Source organism: Habropoda laboriosa, unplaced genomic scaffold (assembly GCF_001263275.1).
Source record: "Habropoda laboriosa isolate 0110345459 unplaced genomic scaffold, ASM126327v1 scaffold462, whole genome shotgun sequence".
Lineage (NCBI taxonomy): Eukaryota > Metazoa > Arthropoda > Insecta > Hymenoptera > Apidae > Habropoda > Habropoda laboriosa.
In genome coordinates, this window is record NW_017100566.1 from 322,717 (window position 1) to 339,734 (window position 17,018).

Consider the following 17,018-nt stretch of genomic DNA (forward strand, 5'->3'; position numbering starts at 1 on the left):
TTGCTTTGGTGTACTTCACAATTACATTTTGATATATCATTGATTGCAATTCATTGCAGAAATAACATATACAAGGGAGCTTCAAATTAAATATTTAATCAGAAAAATTAAAAATTTTTACATATTTCATTTAAAAATGTTCTTTAAATTTTCTCTGCACTTACACCAACTCTAAGAACTAAACAGTGTTCCATCGTTCGCGTAAAAATGAAGCTCGTGCATTACATCATATACACATAGAAGAATAAAATATTTTCATCGGTATATTATAAAAATAACCTCTCGTTTAGTCAATTGAAAGAAAAAATTCGAAAGCTCAATGCATAGTACTTTTTTAAGCACAGTCAATTCAAATCGTAAAGTCAAGGTAATTTCAACTTCGAAGTGAGATAAGATCTACCGTATAATTTTAACTTCATTATTTCGCGAACATCAGGATAAATATACAATTTCAATCATACAAGCAAGTATGTTGAAAATGCATAAAGAAACAAATGTTATTAATTTAACAAAGAATAATACAATGGAATTATTTAAGCAATTATTTACTTAACAGAATTTTTAATCGTGCAACTCATATCTGATTTACTTAGGACAAGCAGGCAAATACAGTTCCCCTTTGCCAATCATTAAATATACGAAACCTTTTTCTTGTATAAAATTGTAAAATGCATCGATATCCTTAAAAAGGAAATGCTGAGTTGACAGTATGACTATCAGCAAAGTAGCCCTTTAAAAAGTTACTAATAAATACGGAGTGATTATCGACTACCATCTTAATCAAGTGAATCGTACTTTTCCTCCATGTTGTCGTCATGATAGTCTTAAACGTGAAAAGTATTCACAATATATAAAACAATAAACTCAGCAACAATTTCCTTGAAAACAGGAAATAACTAGTAAAATGTTGAAAACACTTTCAGGTTTTATTAGAATTATTCTACACGTTGACGAGTATAGAAGGAAAAGACTTGACAATTGGGGAACGATATGCTGTAACATATTTACAATTTCTTTTCATTATATAAATCAAGGTACAATTGTAAACTGTTTTGCGTACAAAGAAAGCTAATGCACTTCACATTACCCTTCGTTATCAGATCATGTTGGTTCATTAAATCTGACAGTCGAACGAATAAAGACACCGCGTTAGATAATTTCTCTGAGAAATTTCTAGGACACCTAAAGTGTAACCAACATAACCATCACGCGTTAATGGTAAGTTCCTGTGAAATAGTAGAACGCACCGATTTTTCTCTTTACCGATAAGAAAATGCATATTAGCTACGCCTGTGTTTGGTTCTCTGCAGTGCACGGAAAGCCTATGCAAGTATTTTTAATAATCGCCCAAAACCAAATACTTAAAATTTCAAAACTAAATTCACCTTGTACATACGTGTATATGTTAACGACATTAGAAGATGATATATTATTTTTGCAGTCGTAAAACTGCTCAACTGTCTCATCTGCAAGTAATCCAAGGTGTTATCAAACAGAGTAAACAATTAGCAAACGACACATCGCATTACTAGCATACACATCTCTCTTTGCAAGATGAGTATTAGTCATAAAAGGCATGCTATGACACGAATACTTTTTACGAACCACAATCAATGTACGTCACATTAAGCGTATAACATAAATTTAAGAACCCTGTTCGATATAATATACTTTTGCAAATCACGATTACAGTCTCACGATCTCATTAGCTGTAGAAAAACACGCGTAGAAATATAAAACAAAGAAAATTATCTTCACATTAACTTTATACTTTACAGTCTACAGCACAATGAAAATCTTATTTCTTATTACCAATTCGAATAGCACTTAAAAAATATACTACAAATGGAAAAAGTCCTTATAAAATTTAGTTAAACCTTTAGAGCGTTTAAACGTTCGAAATTCAAATATGATCTATATCTTTTAAATTTTTATTTTATTTATTATATTTTATGCTTTCTTAGACAGTTCCTCATTCGTTATTAGTACTCAATAAAATACAAATAATTGAGTCATTGCATTGGACACAAACATTTCTGTACAGTAAGGAAAAATGAAAATAAATATTTTACAATTTTTTTTTCAATTACTATATAAAAATAAATTTTAACCTTGTGTCCTTACATTAGAATTTGCATTATCGATCCAAGTGAATCAAGCAGCTCATATTAGCGTACATTTTTCAAACTTCCTTTTGTCACTGATTAAGATTAGAAAAACGAATTACCAACTGATCGATTTAAAAATAATTTAATTGTTACTTTCAAAAATTAAAATATTCGTAACAAATGTTTCATTTTGAACAGGCATTGTTTGTCATCTAGTTATCCTTTATATCTTGAAATAAAGCTACTTGACAACGAGCAAGAAACTTATACCGTACAGGGTTACCGCTAAAAATCTCGAATACTTTTTAGACCACAGTGCTCTTGATTTTCGACTGACATCTTCAACAATTATCACCAAGCTACGAGAGGAACGGATTCGCTGTAGTAGTTGTATTCGCTGTCCAAGGATCTTGTCGAATCTGATTAATTGAGGGACGGGGTGGTGGTGGTGTTGCCGTCGCAAATGGATTTGCTGAATATGATATAGTTGCTGTAAATTTTTATTAATATTATTAAAACTCGTCAAATCGTAACCTGTTAAGCTGAAATTGGAAACGTAAGTAAAAGTAACTTTCACGCTATATACCATCGTTTTTTGCTGCAAAGAAGATTCATACAAAATACAATTTCAATACCTTAATCGAATCATGCACTCATGCAATATTATTGATTACTTTTTAAATACTCACGAATTTACTTCCAATGAAATGCTATTTTGCAGACAAAATATATTATAAAAAAAGAAACACAATATCTGTTTTTCATTGGGATCAAAGTACTTTTGATTGAAATATTGGATTAGAATAATTTTTTGCTTTTCGCAACCGATGATATATGTATAAATTTCATAGAATTCATTATGTATAATTCGAAATGTATGATATATGAAGAAATATAATTTAAATGAAGTATTACCTGCGGGTGTAGGCGTTGCAGGCTTGATCGTAGAAGTACTGACAAGATTATCAAGATTGACAAGAGCAGAGTTCTCTCCGAGGAACGACTGTGGTGTTTTCTTAATAGCTCCTGCACTCGTAGGAAGAGTTTCCCCTATGCTCCCCAAATCAAACGGATCCGGTGATAGCGTACTTCCTACAATAGTACCGAACAAATAAAATATTAATATCATTTCATACCTCGTAATGAAAGAATAATTAAAATAATTAAATAAACACCATTATTTGCAGTTTGCAGACTAGGTCCAGGCTTATTTCTGTTAGAAATTACATCAAATTCATCTAAATCGCTCAGTGGACTGACTACAGAACTGGCCTGATTCTCGATGGTGAAATTATTTAGACTAGGTCCAGTGCCGTTGAAACCATTAGTAGTTGTGTTAAACGTAGCACTTGAAGTTGTAGGCAAATTAAAGCCTATATTTTGTGGTGACTGCGCCGCAAAGCCGATGTTTTGTGTTAAAGTAGGATTGTTGAAAGATGGAGAAACAGATGATGTGATACCTTCTCGTCCAGCCTAGATAATTTAGAAGTAATTACGTCAATTGATTGTTAATACAGATAAATGTAGTATAGACAGTTCAAAAAATGAAACCTGTTTTTTGTTTGTATCAGCTTCAGTAGTAGCAGCAGCAGGTGCTGGCGTCCAAGGATCTGCGCTAGGTGAAGTTGTAACTGTTACGGGAGATGATGGGGGTGCTCGCCACGGATCAATTGCAGCAGCTAATATCAAATTATAAATGAATTAAAATAAAATTAAAGACAGCGTTTAGCATACATTAAAATTCTTTTTCAATAAATCTTACTTGGTCTTTGCGATAATTGCGAAACAGGAGCCCATGGATCAATCGCGGGTGATGTACTACTTGTTGTAGGAACACTCCATGGATCATTTTGTGGCTGTAAAATGAGAGCATGCAAGTTTCAAATTTAATTTTCAACAAATTTTGTAATACAATTATACAGTGCTCTATAACCGCAATGTTTGTTGTATTGGTCAAACATACCTCGTATAGATAAAAGTGAGATAAATCCAAAGACTGTTGTATTACATGCAAAGGGTATACAACATCGTGTTATCATGCAATAAGCAAATGTGTAGGTTTAATTTAATTTAAAAGAACATACCTGAGGTCTGGGCGGAGGTGGTGTAATTGGTACACCCCAAGGATCGGTTTTTACATTATACCCCGATGCTTCTTCCAAATTTACATCCAGCAAGTCTCTCATGTGACTTTGTTTATCAGTTTGCGGAGCTCTAAAATTTATGTATTTCTTTAGGCAAAAAGTGAAATGGAATATATAATACCTATAAATATTAAAACCTAAAACGATTTCGACTAACTTAAAATCTTGCTGACTTTGACTAAGAGCTAATTGCAATCTGACGTCGTCACTGCGTCTTCTTTGTTCTTCTTGCTCCGCTTCTTCTCTCGACATTGCTAGAGCTAATTGTAGCTGTAATTCCTCTTCTCCTACCGTTTGCGGCCTTGCAGCTTCCAATTCAGCTAAAAAATTAAAAAAAAAAAAAAAAATTAAATTAATTGCAATATGTTAGTGAAAAAAATAGTATAATGTATAAATATTTAGTTTGGACTCGTACGTCTAGTTGGCGCTTCAGATCCCAAACGGCATGGTTCCCAATCCTGAAACTATACCAATAGAGAAGTATAATTTAAAAAAATGTTATATATTATTATCAAGGTCTACTTACATCACTGCTTACAGGTGACATGGTATCTAGTCCATCACTACCAAATCCACTAACTGATTGTGCAAATCTTTCTTTTGCTTTCAGTGCTCTAACTCTTTCATTTCTTAATCTCTCATCATCTTTTAATAAGGCCACTAGTTGCTTTGCTTTTTCTCTCACATTCACACCCTGGTCCTTAGACCCTTCCATGTATTGAAAATCTGAATAAAGAACAAAAGTAGGCACAGTGACTTACAAATATTTCATATTAAAATTGGTATCATCAAACACAAATTTTTTTACCTTTCAATGTTTGGATGGCAAAAATATTTTCTTTACATTGCTGTGCAACTTTTTCCGTGCCTGTTTTAATGAGGTACTCTAAAAGAACTAAAGCTTTGTACACGTGCCGCCAGTTTTTTCCGTGATCGTTTAATCTCTTCCACAACATTTGCATGATCTCAGTAAAAGCCACAACATTATATGTTAAATCAGCAATTTCTGCCATAAGTGTACTGCTTGGACCCCAGGGATCATTACTGGTAGCTTTACGTACAGCTTTCTATGTATGTAATATTTCATCCTTAGTGTAACTAATAATGGTAACAAATAACTGTTAAATACTGAATTATTACTTAATTTACCTGAGCATTGCTATAGTTGTGGGCAAGATTAACAATGTCTCGCCTAATTCCCGCCAAATTCACCTGCATGACATCTTGACCCTGTCTCCTCATCTAAAAGAGTACCACTATATGTTACAAGCAGGTAGTAATATTCTTATTTCTTCTAGAAGCCCATACTTATCATTATGTACATTCATATTTATGTCAATAAGATATGATATGTGCTAATAATTCCCAATGCACCTCAAACATGAATTCAGTTGTTTATTTAAGAAAAAAAAATTTATTTAAACTGAAACTTATAATAAATATGGGCAATCATTTCATATAAAAGCCATGCGACTAAATATGCATTAGTAAGAAAGCAGGAAACTCATTGTAAGTTTTCATACTACTCTACTTTTACCAAATCAACACATTATTACTACTTTCTATTTGGTTAGTAGTAAGATGGATGAAAGTAGCTAAAGTAAAAGTGTGACTGATACAAAAGTAAAGAAATCCTCCCTAGTGATATTCTTTTATCCTAGATATGGCATTATTGTGTAATTTGCAAGTTATACGTCAAACAAAATGCAATAAAATAATGCAACTGAATAAACTATTTTCAATATTTATAAAGCTCCAAAGCAGATTAATTTGTCTTGAGATGTGCCTATGTAAATGTGTATCCAAGATAAAAAGTTTCAACTAAATCAGTACATTTTATATGTTTACATACACTAAAATATAATTTGTATTATCATGATAAATCGTTTTTTAAAAGAAATTTTTACCACAACCTGCCAAGCTTCCTTATAAGAAATATTTTCATCTTTTTTCTTTTTAATTAAAAAACTTAACACTAAAGATCTTTCTGAAAATAATGTTTGATGCAATACTGACTTGCATAATGTGCAGAACTTATCATTATTACATAATTTTGCAGAAAATAAAACATGAATGATTTCCAATATGTGCAAAAATCTGATTACTAAACACTATAATTCATGTATCTTTTTACATATACAGGATGTTATGCTATTATGATTACTCTAATTATTTCCAAGTCATAGAAACATGTAAAAAGGTTTTACAAATAGTGAGATTATATGTTATAAGAAGTTTTATCTTCTATATGATAATTTCAAATTTGTTTATGATAAAATATCAATTTTTTCAACATCCTGCATATTATTTATTAATGCAGTTTGCAAAACATTTATCTACATTATTTGTTTTTTAAACATTATCTAACAATATAATTGATTAGTACAGTAATAACATTTGTTATTTTGTTAACTGTGACCAGTTAATGAAATTTACCTTCTGCATAGCCATTGTTGGCATATGAACTATGGCTGGTGTCGTTGATGAAGCTACTTCTTGTCCACAAATATAGAAAACTCCCAAACTTTTCGAATCAGAATAAAATCCTAGACTATTAGATAGTTCAATAAATAAATAAGAAACACTTATTACATTTACCTGTCAATGATGAATGAGTTCTTACTTAATGCATAAACGATAATACAATTAACTGAAGACACTTTGAATGTATGTTTAATAATCTCACTAATTATGCAAATAAATATTGCACAGAATACTGCATTCTTTATTCTCCTAATGCAATAAATATTGTAAGCATATGAATCTAAATTAAATACATGTATAGCAGTTTGGTATACAATATTACTAAATTATACTACAAATTTTGTGCTGCACATAAAAAGTAGCATATTTGGAAAATGCTTATAAACTAAATAGGCACAACTCGTGTTCATTAATACATAATATACACTGTTTTTTAGCTGTGAATACCTTTTTTGGACATACTATGTACAGGGCATGTAGCTGAAGTGTTACAGAAATATTGATTTAAAAATAATAACATTTTACTCTATAAATATTAAAAATGATAACCACAGTTAATCACCAATGATTAAACAAACAAATACAATATACAATTGTAAAGCAGATTTAAAGAAAATTTTTTTTAACTGCAGAGGAAGATGTTAATATCTGCAAAATATCATACTGTATATTCATCAGTTTTATCTGATGAACAAGAACAATAAAATTTTGAATTAATCACAAATGAAATATGATCTTTAACATTTACATGATCTGTATTTTTGTATCTAAAATTGTCACAGGCTTTTTTTTCGAATATAAGCCATGCCCTTTTAATAAAGCATTCTGACAAGAAATCAAAGTTGCAGTTTTTGTGCAATATTACACTTAATTCACCAACATGATGTTTGTTAAAATTATTTCTATTTAAAACATTTTAAAAATATGACGTACTTGATTACTCATTGAAACTACTTTTTTTTTTTATAACAAAACCTCTTGCAAGCATTTTAATATAACTAAAAAAAAAAAAATTTGAAATAAAAATGAAAGAGGAAGAAATTCTTGTATTGAAAGAAAAAGAATTTAAACCAAACTACTCTCTCAAAAAAACAATAGGCTGCATGCAACAATAAAAAGAAATAAAATTACTTACATTGATGAAGTGTAGGGTTCAAATTTTCCTTCAAAAAAGCCGTGTTATTAAACTGAAAAGTGAACAAAATCTTTATTATCTATCACTTAATGATACTATGTGTCTTATCTTATCATTACACACGTACAATATAGCATCTTATAAAGGAAATGACATTTATACGTATGTTCCCAAAATTTTTTGTAGTTACATCAAACATACAACTGAATTTTATTCAATAGATAGGCTTAAAAAACAACTGTTCAACACAATGATATACACTAGAAGAATTACTTATATGTTGAGTGTACTTAGGATTATCATCATATGGTTTCTTTCAGACAGTTAAAAAGTATTCTATCTATTAACGACCATGAAACTATTGATTTCGTTTTTTTTCTCGTGTTTCACTACTTATGTCCAATTTGAAGTAAATAATTGAGAAAAAAAAAATGAGCAAAAAGACAAAATAAAAAAGCATCATAATATTGCACGTGAAAAGTCGTCAACATCAAATTTACGTCATTCCTTTCTTCGTGAACATCAATTTGTAAACATAATTGACTTTAAACACTCAGCACATTAGTTCGCAATCTTTTTTTGTCTCAAAGTTAGGCACGTTATTTTTTGCTCGCGCACAACAAGCTCGCTACTGCACACTTCCTTACATTGTTTGAAAGTTTAAATCAACCAGACATCAACACACATATGTACGTTAAAATGACAATCATACGCTATATGAATATTAAATGATGATTTCTTCCGATAGATTTAAAAGAACAATGTGAAACATGCACGCTGTATGGGCTGTCTTCTAGATATAACTAACACAATAGGTATACGTACACTGGCTTAGGTGCAAGGCTAATCCATGAAAATACGTGATATGTCAATTTCGAAACTATCTATGCTTTCTCATGCTCGGGTGTGACTTCGCATTACTGCACTTTTTTTTTAGGTCCGTTTCATACACAGGTTAACATAGAACGAAATAGAGGAAATGAATTAACGAAATAACACATCACGATTAGAACATGTAACAATACTATTGTACTATTGAAACGGAATCGAACTTTAAAGTCTTCTATTCGACGGACTATACCACTTGTAGTTATGTACCAACGACAATCTGTTTCCGTAGATGTATTTACAATCTAACGTGGAACTTCCTACTCACCGTAATGTATACTGGGAATTTAATGCACTAATTTCAACCGAAACAAGGAGCAAAATAACATAAAACACTTATGACAAGTCCATTCACAGGCACTGACGAATTAGAAGTTACGAGGCAAGATGGCGCTAAAAAATATTTCCTTCTCCACTATTTTGCAGTCTGTGGTAATGCCAACAAGAATTTGACATTCGATTTGCCTAATCGAACAGAACGCAATTCAATCTGTTTATCAACGAGCCCCCATCAGTTTTACTAGGAATGTATTAAACAACTAACGTAATACGAGATTTTTTTATTGAAACAAGGAATTTGTCAATGAATAGTTCTCTCTTTATGTAATCCTAAGGCAGATTTTCAAACCACGAATTTCTGTGTACGACCGTATTCCTTGAAAATATGTTAAGCATTCGCGATTGTTTGAAAACAACGGAATTGGCTTAATGTTTTGCTGTGAGTATGAAAACAGAACGCACTTAACGAAGAAATCTTACATGTACGCGCCATCATATGCGATTCATTCAGCTTTCAATTGTTGATTGAAAGATCCTGTTTTCAAACTAACGTTATTTCATTAATAACGTTGTCTCATAACAGTTGGAAAGAGAGAAAAAAGTAAATGAAGATTTTTCAGTGTTGTGCGTTACCGTTATCTACGTGTTGATTAAAGTACATATATCTAAATGGAATAGATTAAGAAGTAAATGTCAGCGTTTTAGCATAACCTTAGCTGTTTTATTAATTTGAGTGAGATTGGTGTTATTGTTCTATGAATATCCACTATTAAGAGAATTGCTTGTTGAAAATACACTGCTCCAATATGAGTATAAGACTTTTGAAAGATCCTGCTACTGTAAGTAGCCGTATATTTGTGGGTCATTTACAAACTGATGACATGACTAAACATGAGTTGGAAGAGCATTTTTCAAAGTATGGAACGGTTGTTGGCTCTTTGATAAATCGAGGTTTTGGTTTTGTACAATTTGAAGAAGAACAATCTGCTCAAAAGGCTATTCAAAATGAGGATGGGGCAATGTTCAAAGGCAGAAGAATAGGTATTTTCATTTCTGAAACTCTTTTCATTTCATTTGTATTTCATTCTTACTTAACTATTTCAATTAATTGTTCACCATTTAAATAGCATTTAAATATAACTTTGTATAATTCTTTAAATAGATGTTAGACCAGCAAAAAAAGACAATCAATCTAGTGTAGGAGGTGGAGGCCCAGGTAAACAATTAGGAGGATCTAATCAATTTAATACTGGCAACAATCATTTCAATGCTGGAAATGATGCTTTCAATAGTGCAAATCAGAATTATGGAAGCAATCCGAATTTTAATGCAAATCAAAGTTTTGGTTGTGAACCACAATTAAATGATAGTCAGAAAGGAAACAATATGCCAAATCAATTTGGGGAAGGAAATCAGAACAGAGATAATGTGAATGATCAATTTGGAAATCAAAATCGAAATAATGCAAATGAACAGTTTAATAATCTTATGCAAAGTAAAGGAAATAATTTTACTCCAAATAATCAGAATAGGAGTGGTGGTGATTTTAATCAAAACAGAGGTGGTAATCAATTTGGACCAGGTGGAAATCAAAACAGGCCTGGTGGAAATCAAAATCGTAATGCAAATAATCAGAATCAAGGTGGTAGTGGAGGTGGAGGTATGAACACTGGTGGGGGTGGTAGACTAAGAGGTACTAGAGGTGGAAAAAATCGAAATAAAAACAGAGATAATTCAGGTGGAAATAACTTCAGAGATCGCAGTCCTATCAATAGAAGTGGTCGTTTAGATGATAAAGGTAGTAGAGATTGGGATCATAAACAAGGAGATAGAGGATTAAGGGGCAATAACTTTGGCAGAGATTCATTTAATGATAGCAATAACCGTTATGAAGATTTTAAGAATTCTGGTCCTAGAGATATGAATATAAATTTTAAGTAAGTTGAACTAAGCATTTTGAAACTATCTGCTTTGATACTAATTGCTATTAACATTGATTGTTTTTGTTTCACATTTGTTTAACAGCAATACAAGTACATCAAGTGAATACTCAACTGTAACAACTGAAAAGAATGACTGTGAAATTATTGTTGTTAACAAAGCATTAACGTAAGTGTAAAAATAACGTATTTTATTTAATAATCAGTGAGTATTTTTCTAATTCCTCTTTTCAAATAGGGAATATGCTGAAAGTATTGAAATGAGATTGAAAAAAATTGGATTAACAGTTGATTTGTTATTTCCAAATGAAGATGTTCTTTTAAGTAGAGTTCTAGGAAATATTGCAAGTCGTGGATGTTTATATGCAGTTGTAGTTACACCTATCAATCAAGAACACCATTCCTTAACTTTAAACATTCTTCATGGTTTACCCCAAGGTAAACTTTTTAATAATACTATTAAAAATTTCTTAATTATGGCATTAATGTAACTCCATCTTTTTTTGTGCAGAACATAGAAATATGCTCGTTGAAGATGCTATTAATTTAATGTCGCGTGATTTTGCTAATTATAAAGCTGGTGGTCGATCCGTTCCATTGAATACACCTTTCGCAAATGAACGGCATCCGGATGCTATTCAGGTTCTTTTAAACATGCTAGCTGATAATCATCAGTTGACAGTATTACAATACGATCGTGTTATAAAATATCTTGAAATCAAACGTGAAGAGCAAGTACAAGTTGAATTGGGAGATGTAAAAGATATACCAACGACGACGACGACGATAACAGTTAGCGACCCGAAACAAGCCGAATTACAATCTAGGATACTTAACATTTTGAACAGTAATAAAACAAATTCATCTGCACCAGCACCTAGTCCAGTACCAGCTCCAACTTCAGCACCAACACCTGTCCCGCCTGCTACGTGGGGAACAGGTAAAACTTATATAACTTTACTATTAAAGATTCAACAAAATGCACATAATATTAAATATAGGGTGACATGTATTTTATAAAAATTAGTTATCAGTTTCCATTGCAGTGATTTTGTAAAACAAATTATAAAAAAAATCTACTTTTTTAGAGGAATTGAAAAGATATTTATACTACAAGTGCAATAGAATAATTACTTACTGCACAATGTAACAAGTAATTTCATTCCTTGTAAGAATACTGCTTATCGCTTTATTTGTGACGCAAAAAGAGCAGCATTAAAAATGAAAACTATATCGAGTTTTTAATGTAAAAAAGGACAGACCTGTTGCATCCTTTTGCACTTTTAGAAAGGTCGTTATAGGTGTATCTTATGGATTTTGGATCACCTATCTTTTATATTTCCTTTTGAATTTGTTTGCGTATCTTTCACGAACATGTTCAAAGGAAATGCAATTTTAAGTCGCGCATATAAATTTCTAATGAGGAAATTTTTTAAAGAATTCGATGTTACTAATAAGAAAAAAAAAAATGAAAATTTTGTCTAAGAATTTTTTTAGACAAATAATTTTGGGTAAAATTTTAAGCTAAATATTGAGCACAAGTGATGAAAAGACAAACGAACTTCGTACGCTTTGGGTTTCTGATCGAATACTTCGTGCGTGTAGTGATATTGTGCCGTTTACCATATAATGCAGTGATCAAAGCGAACGAACTTCGAATATATATATTGCTGGTATTACAACTGCTAACTTCATGAGTACATCATGTTATGCCAGCAGCATCAACTGCCACAACAGCATCCACAACTACTACTACTACGGGAGTTTCACCGTCACCTCTGCTAAACGATCCAACAGTTCAAAAGGCACTTGACAGTCTGTTGCAAGGCAATTTGCTCAAAAGCATCGGCGATCAGCAACCGGCTACAACCACGACACCTCTGTTTGCGGCTTTTTCGAATATCGGCCGATTTTAATTAATCTCAAATTTATTTATCGTACAATGAACAATCGGAGATTTGGGTCTCCTTTATTTTTCTCATGTTCATACTCATCTGACAAACAATTTCATTTCGTTTCATGAAGTGAAAGTCTTATGATGATCTTTGATAAGAAATCAGAATATTAGCAGAATTAAAAATTGAACAAGTAATTTTGATATTTGTCCCTAATAAAATATTAGCATGCGTTTGCGTGTATTAAATACACTTTTAAATATAGAATTTATAACGATTTGTAAGTTCTATGGATGTCATTTGTATGATTTATAAGGATAGGTGTGCTGATATTTGTTCAATCCCTTCATTCCTAGGAAAAAAATATTTCAGCTCAGTACATGCAATTCATATAATGTAAATCATGAAAAAACGGAATATTGACAAAATTTAACGAGTTTTGAGTATGAGTTTATATTTCTTTTACATTTTTTCTTCTATTACCATAAAACTAGGCAAGATGTGACTACACTTTGGATATTAACAGGTTTAAAGTATAACTGTACTTTATTCAAACATACATAGTTTGTTGTGATAAAGAGTATTTCAGTATATAACATATTGGCTTAGCAATGAACAATTTGATTAAACAATTCCATTGTTTACTGTAATCATACATTAGTCTTGGCTTAATATATAGGATTTATTCCATTGTAATTTTAATGAATTGCCATGATTGCTTCTATTGCTTTTATCATTTTTATTAATCTCATAAAGTAGCTACAGTTTGACATCTATTTATGTCTTCAACTGAGATTAGTAAAAAGAACATTTGAGCGAACTTGCAAGCCTTATATGCTTTATGTAATGCAAAAATACACTATATACATATGGATATATAGCATTTCATTTTTTACAATAAATTGTATGACATATATGAAGTATCAATTTTTCTATTGCATTATTGAAGATATACCTTAGAGAGCAGTTTCCTGCTTTAATTTCATTCATTCGTTGAATTTATTACCTGTGTTACATGTTTTTCAAATTTGTATTATATACATTTCAATTAGTTTGAATATCTACAAAAATGTATTGTGTAAAAGAAGCTATGCACATTTTTTTAGGAATTAGCTAAATATCATGTATAACTTCAATAAAATGTTTTTAGGAATACTTAATGTCTTTCATTAATAACTTAATGTAATGCTGATGCCTCTCTTATGGATCTAAAAACAAGAAAATAATATATCTATGAAATTGAAGTTCAATTTTGAATGTCTAATACATTAATATTTTACATACCCTTGCAGCCAAACAATTAGTATATAATTTTGCATAAAGCAGTATAAGCTATATATTTAGAGACAGCCTTATTTAATTTATAAGCAAGAAATAAATCAGTGCACAATGTGAAGTATATAGATAAAAGTGATTTACAGGATGTAAGTAAACATAATGTTAAGAACTGGCAGGTAAGCAAAGCTATAAATATAAATCAAGTAAGCAAGTTCACTGCAAAATCTACTTAAATTTACCTAAATAATAACTCTTTAGGTATTGCTCCGCATGTACGATTTCTTCACACGGTTGGGATACTTCCTTATACAATATGCCAAGAACAGATTTTACAGCATCAATATCGTACATATTTTTCACCAATCGTTGTTTATAAGGTTTCAATTTTTGTACAAGCTCTTTATTCTTGCTAATAGAACCGATGTGATTTTTCAAAATTTCATTATATATCGGCCAATCATTTGTACATGCGATGCAGTCGCACTCAAAGAAATAGTCTTGCATTATTTTTTCTCTTCTTTCAGATTTTGTTGTATATGCATATGCAGCACCATAATTTGTGAATATTTGATCTCCAGGATATATTGGTTCTAGAGCACGAGTAATCATCGTCAGCCCTTCAAAATGACGGAACGTATTTGGTGCACAAGAATGATTATACAAGCTGTGCGTTACGTATAAGCCTGAACCTGTTTTAACTCCTGGCTCTTGTTGCACCTAAAAAAATAAATTTAATATAGTGTGAAATTATTTTTCCATCATTTCCATCCTTTATTTTATTAAGCTTAATATGGTATATTGTAATTTATATTATGTATTATTCATTAAATAAATTACTGAAAAACAATTGGAGGACATTATAACACAGGCACGAAACATAAGGCTGCCACAGAATCTAATGTTAGGATAATTGCTAATATTTTGTAATTGGTCAACTTTATATTTCTTGCAGAAGAAATTAGTCTGTGTGGCTAAAAGGATAACCGCGAGAGCTGAAATGCAAGCAAAAGCACTGATTCCAATAAGTGGTCTGGTTGTCATATTGGTAGCAAGACTCAGAGCAGATCGTGCACTGGTACTATCCAGTATGCCCTCATCTGTAAATCCTGCAGTTCTATTATCTGCAAAAGAAAAATATTTTATAATATTTAGAAATGAACAGTATGTTATAGCTCAATATTTGTTATGATATAATTTGTTACTAATTTCCATATTGTTTCAGTATAATTTAAATTTTCTATTATATTTCTTATTTTAGCAATAAAGTATGAATACTATTCTTTACCTGGATTAGATTCAGCTACTTTCATGTCTGCACACAATTCATCAATTTTTTTGCCCTTTGCTGTTACTACAATTAGAAGTCTAATAATTTTGGTAAGCATTCGGATTTTATCTGTATCAACATTAAGTAAATTTCCTACTAGTGCCATAATCGGGCATTCTATTTGATGTGCCATTTCCCAAGCTGATTTCCTGCATTTTTCTGAACAATACTGAGACACTGGACAATGTGGGCAAGGAATCAAATTGTAACTTCTTAATAAGCAGTGATGGCAATGTGTATAATATCTATAATTTGTATTATTAACATATATCAATATATATATATATATGTATATACTAATGTCAACAAATTTTCTACCTTTGTGTATAAATAACATATGCATAAGGATCTTCAATAGTGACTATATCTCCTGGTTGGAATTCTTTAGTAGCTACTAAATGACGTCCATATTTTTCAGAAAAAGAAATGCTGACACCATCACTAGCAGCAGGAGCCTCTGTACTAGGACCATAAGCTAACTTTAAAGGGCCTTCATCTGCTACATATCTTGGCTGTTTCGTTCCATCTTTATCTGTAGGTAGTTCATTGCAACCATTAACTGAATCTTTCTTTTCATTAGTGTTAAAATTTTTGTTTACATCCCCTGAAAGTTTGGTATTTCCATTTCTATATCTTACAACTAGAGGTATATCTTTCTTTTTTTCTGATAAACACATGTTCATAAATGTTTCTTCATCAATACAATCGTTTTTTTTGAGTTGCAATCTCATTTTAATTTCTTCAATGGCCTTAATTCCTCTCTCTTTAAGTTTTTTCCTTTTTTCTTCAGGATATCCAAGATTTAAAGCAGCATCAATATCTATCAAACATTCCTTGAACATGTGTTTTCTGTATAAGGCAGCAGATCGATTGGCATGAGCATATGACATAAGTTCATTATTATTTGCATATGCCAAACTCATTGTATAACATTTTATAGCTTCATCGTCGTCACCCATTACAAAATGTTGATTTCCTAAAATTTTTAAAATATAGTGACTCAATAAAATGTTATGTTTACTCTAAATATTTGGAAATTTCATTACCTTCTTCTCTATATTGAATGGAATCTTCTTCATTTTTTACTTCAGGAATTAATTCTGGTAACTGGGCCTTCACCATATTTTGCAGAATGTGACCAATAAGTGCTTCACTTTCATTTTGCAAACCATATCCTACATGTGACTTATTATTTTGTTTTAAGTTCAACACTAGTTCCTTTGCTGCATCCATGTTGCGTATAATATACTCTCTTTAATAAGACTTTACATAAAAACAAAATGATATTTTATACTCAAGATTGTTCCCATACTTCTTAAATAGTAGGTAGATAAGAAGGTACTGAATGGACTGTAGTTAACTATGTACTGGCTCAAGCAAAACTGAGAGGTGAAACTAAAATTACCTCAAGTAAGATGATAGAGGGAAGCAGAAACTGTATGACTGTGTAACTAGGTTCTAAATCATTTATCAAATTAGATAAGTTGTAGTCTATCTAAGAGTTACAAAAAACATATTTTGACTTCAACATCTTGCACAT

At 31.1% G+C, this 17,018-nt stretch overlaps 3 protein-coding genes across 12 annotated transcripts; 1 reads left to right on the forward strand and 2 right to left on the reverse strand.

Moving 5' to 3' along the window:
• Positions 1 to 2,405: 2,405 nt before the first annotated feature.
• Positions 2,406 to 9,347, reverse strand: LOC108576641 (epsin-2). 10 transcript variants are annotated; one of them, XM_017939669.1, is made up of 16 exons: positions 9,028 to 9,347; positions 8,697 to 8,791; positions 7,872 to 7,923; positions 6,689 to 6,803; positions 5,402 to 5,494; positions 5,061 to 5,319; positions 4,779 to 4,978; positions 4,668 to 4,716; positions 4,410 to 4,572; positions 4,193 to 4,322; positions 4,072 to 4,104; positions 3,871 to 3,964; positions 3,660 to 3,787; positions 3,284 to 3,581; positions 3,024 to 3,200; positions 2,406 to 2,598 (listed from the first exon to the last, which is right to left on the reverse strand). In XM_017939669.1, exons 4-16 carry the CDS (start codon positions 6,710 to 6,712, stop codon positions 2,468 to 2,470), a joined length of 1,779 nt encoding a protein of 592 aa, XP_017795158.1. In that variant the 5' UTR covers positions 6,713 to 6,803; positions 7,872 to 7,923; positions 8,697 to 8,791; positions 9,028 to 9,347; the 3' UTR covers positions 2,406 to 2,467. The 10 variants fall into 10 exon arrangements, with proteins under 10 accessions (XP_017795158.1, XP_017795157.1, XP_017795160.1 ...); XM_017939668.1 differs by having other exon boundaries at positions 8,697 to 8,796; XM_017939671.1 differs by lacking the exon at positions 8,697 to 8,791 and having other exon boundaries at positions 6,689 to 6,776.
• A 497-nt stretch (positions 9,348 to 9,844) lies between these two features.
• LOC108576644 (nuclear receptor coactivator 5-like) lies at positions 9,845 to 12,894 on the forward strand. Its single transcript, XM_017939679.1, has 6 exons — positions 9,845 to 10,079; positions 10,201 to 10,975; positions 11,064 to 11,147; positions 11,217 to 11,416; positions 11,490 to 11,918; positions 12,695 to 12,894. Exons 1-6 carry the CDS (start codon positions 9,845 to 9,847, stop codon positions 12,892 to 12,894), a joined length of 1,923 nt encoding a protein of 640 aa, XP_017795168.1.
• Positions 12,895 to 14,061: 1,167 nt separating this feature from the next.
• On the reverse strand, positions 14,062 to 16,850 carry LOC108576643 (SET and MYND domain-containing protein 4-like). Its single transcript, XM_017939678.1, has 8 exons — positions 16,791 to 16,850; positions 16,525 to 16,741; positions 16,152 to 16,454; positions 15,797 to 16,082; positions 15,437 to 15,723; positions 14,989 to 15,272; positions 14,391 to 14,868; positions 14,062 to 14,081 (listed from the first exon to the last, which is right to left on the reverse strand). Exons 2-8 carry the CDS (start codon positions 16,709 to 16,711, stop codon positions 14,074 to 14,076), a joined length of 1,833 nt encoding a protein of 610 aa, XP_017795167.1. The 5' UTR covers positions 16,712 to 16,741; positions 16,791 to 16,850; the 3' UTR covers positions 14,062 to 14,073.
• Between the last annotated feature and the right edge of the window lie 168 nt (positions 16,851 to 17,018).